Here is a 3,856-nt window from a genome sequence, read left to right as displayed (position 1 = left end):
GGTCATAACATACACTATGCTATACACCACGACATCTGGGACCTAATGATCCCCTCCCGTGAGGGCCCACTTTTATCTCATTTGTTTTTTGCTGATGACCTTCTCCTGCTGTGCAAGGCTGTTAGGAAGTGAGCGTAATAGAGAATACACAGGAAAGTATACTGTGTTCTTCATAGCAGCTGGTACATTATATTTATACAAGAAGATTAGACTCTCATCAGCTCCACTAACCGTCTAACAAACTAACAACCTCAGCATAACCAATCCTAACAGTCTAACTGCCTCCTCATGCACACGTGCTGCATTGATAGTAATCTAACAAAGGCTTCCTCCTACCAAGCCAGCCTTGTTAAGGCTATTCTGGATCAGTTTAGTAGATTTTTAAGTCACAAAGTTAACTCCAACACGTTTAAGTTCAATGATGGACATACGAATGAAATTTACTCTCTTCTGGGTTTTCAAGGCTACTCTAATTTGGGAAAATACCTAGGCATGTCTTTTTTTCATAAAAGACTTATTAAGAGTACCTTCCAATTCATCATCGATAAAGTATGAGGTAAGCATAACAGTTGGATGGCTTCGAAGTTATCGTTGGTCAGACGAGTAACCCTGGCTAAATCAACTCTGTTATCAATCTCTAATTACTTCATACAAATCGTGGCTATCCCCAAAGATGTGTGTTCAAGGTCTCCAATAACAAAAAGATGCCTTCTTGGTCAAGTTGGGTTATACTATACTCATGCAACAAAACGCCCTTTGGGTCAAAATTTGTCATTTTAAATACAGGTTCAATGGCTGGTTTCTCAACCGTTTAAACACCAAGAATTATTCCTTTGTGTGGAGATCGTTATCCAAAATCTATGATATTATTAGGGATAATGTTTGTTGTCAGTCGGGGAAGGGAAAAACACGAACTTTTGGAATGATGCTGGGATCCTTGGGATGCCCCCCCTGTTCGAACATGAAAAGAGTCAGGCATGATCTCACGTTGGATCCTGGATGCCCAATGTGCGGTAACAGGGAAGAGTCCATCATCCACGTTCTCCAGGATTACCCCACCTCTCGCACGCTATGGATACCGACAGGGATTTAAATAGCGTCGCTTTTATCGCGGTTGCGGACATAACGGATGCAATCGAGATCACGGCGGGTGTCGCTGTCGTGAATTTTTTTAAAATTTTCACAATTTATCCTAAAATATAATAATTATACTTGATGACCCATTTTTCCATCATACAATTTAAGGTAACAACATATGCTTCTAACTTATAAACGATAACAAGTTTACCACATTTTTTAACTGGATTCTTAATCTAATTTAAAATCCAAGATCTATACACCAAAAAACAGCATCAAATCCAAATTATAAACGATCTATTGCTTTAACAACCCAAAAATTTAAATACCCAAATTGAACCCCAAGCCCAAATCTTTTCCTTGACCTAGACTAAGCCTTTGTCTTCTTCTCCACGACAAACACTCCAACAATCCTCATTAGCAAACACATTCAGAGAACACCAAAATAGAAGAAAAATTAGAAAGTCCCAAAAGCAGCATGTAATTCTCAAACAAAAACAAGAAACCCAGAAAACATAATCCATAAACAATGCAAATTAGAGTTTCAAAAAATGGAGGAAAGTGACAGTACATACCATCTTCAGCAAGTGAAGAAGAAGATAAATGAGCATAAAAATGAAGACTCAATTGCTTATCGACCAGCTTTCAGCCATTGGTAAGAGGCTCACTCACTTTCTCTGGCGTTGCTTGTTTTTCTCTCTCTTTAATATTTGCTCTATTTTGATGATGAGAGCAAGCTATGGCAGTGGGTTTATTTTATGCGAAAACTTGTGGATAACGGGAATAGCGTCCCATTATCGACGTTATTTTCCGTTAGACGCTAAATTACGGCCGCGAAAGATTGTTATTGTTGTGATTTCGCCACCCATCACAATTTTTCCGATTAGCAGTTTCGGACGGCGGCGCTAGCGCGAAATAGCGGCCACTATTGCGGTTGCGCTCCGGTTTTTGATTCCCTGGATACCGATTATCCCTCCAAACTCTACAGGGAGTTTTTTTCCCTACCTTTCTTTCATTGGTTACAAACTAACCTTAACTCCTCCGTAGGGTCTGACAGTGAGGATTATTATTGAAGACATGTTCGGAGTCTTGATGTGGGGGGGACTCTGGAAGCAAAGTTGTAGTTTCTTCTTTAACGAAGTATGGTCAGCCTCGACTAGCTTTCACTCAGCTCGGGCTTGGGCGTAATCAATCCGGAAGAAGTCTCCTTCTTCTACCCCCACCACCAATCGCAGAACTAGAAACCAGACCTGTAGCCCCCAAATGATGGTACGACCAACCTGAATATGGATGAAGCAGTGAATCGGGTAACTATGAAGGCGGCAGGTGCGACATTCTCAAAAACTCTAATGTAAACTGGATTTCAGGTTACTATAGAAGTCTTGGTAGATGCTCGATCTTACATGCAGAACTTTCGGCCTTTTTGGATGGTTTGTAGCTCGCTTGAAACCAGGGTTTTAGACACGTTGATTGTTAGAGTATAGAAACGACTAGGTATTGAATGAACAAAATGGAAACAATATGCATTCTTTCATAAAAGAAAAGCTTACCGATTACAGTAAACCCTCACTGCCTTTATACACAAAGAGAAGGAATATAAAATGGAGGGAAAAGATGTTAGAGATGAGAGAGAGAGTTTGTTAGCTCTAATAGCTCTAACCACCTCACACTCTTCACACATGCACATATGCACATGTATGAAATACATGCATACATCATACACTAACATTCCCCTTACTAATCCAATCTTTACTCTGCTAACTCCCTTACTGCATAGACACTAACATTTCCCTTACTGCTTCAAACTTCATGCTTTAAAAACTCCACATTGTAGTTGAACAATCAACAGTTTCTGTCTATGTTTTATAAACAATGGTGCTGACAGTGGTTTAGTTAAAATGTCAGCAACCTGTTCATATGCAGGGACCTCAAGAACCTGTAGTTTTCCTGCTGCAATCATTTCGCGAACAAAGAAAAGATCAAGTTTTACATGTTTGAATTTTGAGTGTAAAACCGGATTGGCACAAACAGCAACAGCACTTGAGTTGTCACACCACAACGTAGGTTTCCCATGAGGAACAATATGCAGTTCACTCAACAAGGATTCAAGCCATATCATTTCAGCAGATGCACATGCAACACTTCTATATTCTGCTTCAGCTGTTGAACGAGCTACAACTTGTTGTTTTCTTGAACTCCATGCAACTAGATTTCCTCCAAAGTAAATACAATACCCAGATGTAGATCGCCTATCATCAATATCTGCTCCCCAACTTGCATCAGCAAAGCCTGTCAAAGACAATCTAGAAGAGGTCAAGAAATGCAAACCAAAATCAATCGTTCCTTGTAAATATCGTAAGATGCGTTTCACTGCTTGAAAATGAGTTGCAAGAGGAGCTTGCATGAATTGGCACACACGATTAACAGCAAATGCAATGTCTGGACGAGTGATCACAACATATTGTAATGCTCCCACAATGCTGCGATATTGAGAAACATTCTCAACAGCATCAGTGGCAGAAAGCTTACAGTTGGTAACCATAGGTGTAGGAAGACCATTCGCATTTTGAAAACCATTGCGACTTAGTAGCTCAGTTATATTTCTGCTGACTCAAAACAGCACCTCCAGAATCATAACTGACTTCAATGCCTAAGAAATAACTGAGAGAACCCATATCTTTTAAGGCAAATCTTTCATGCAGTTTATTAATAACCACCTGCACCTCACTTGGTTTATCACCCGTGAGTATTATATCATCAATGTAGACAAGTAGATACA

At 39.8% G+C, this 3,856-nt stretch overlaps 1 protein-coding gene across 1 annotated transcript; it reads right to left on the bottom strand.

Annotated features, from left to right (window-relative positions):
- Positions 1-2,240: 2,240 nt before the first annotated feature.
- On the bottom strand, positions 2,241-3,619 carry LOC120135183 (secreted RxLR effector protein 161-like). Its single transcript, XM_039151503.1, has 2 exons — positions 2,987-3,619; positions 2,241-2,357 (listed from the first exon to the last, which is right to left on the bottom strand). The coding sequence occupies exons 1-2, from the start codon at positions 3,617-3,619 to the stop codon at positions 2,241-2,243; spliced, it is 750 nt and encodes a 249-aa protein (XP_039007434.1).
- Between the last annotated feature and the right edge of the window lie 237 nt (positions 3,620-3,856).

Source organism: Hibiscus syriacus, unplaced genomic scaffold (genome assembly GCF_006381635.1).
Source record: "Hibiscus syriacus cultivar Baekdansim isolate YM2019G1 unplaced genomic scaffold, ASM638163v2 tig00110602_pilon, whole genome shotgun sequence".
NCBI lineage: Eukaryota > Viridiplantae > Streptophyta > Magnoliopsida > Malvales > Malvaceae > Hibiscus > Hibiscus syriacus.
This window is presented reverse-complemented; position numbering and strand designations above follow the sequence as displayed.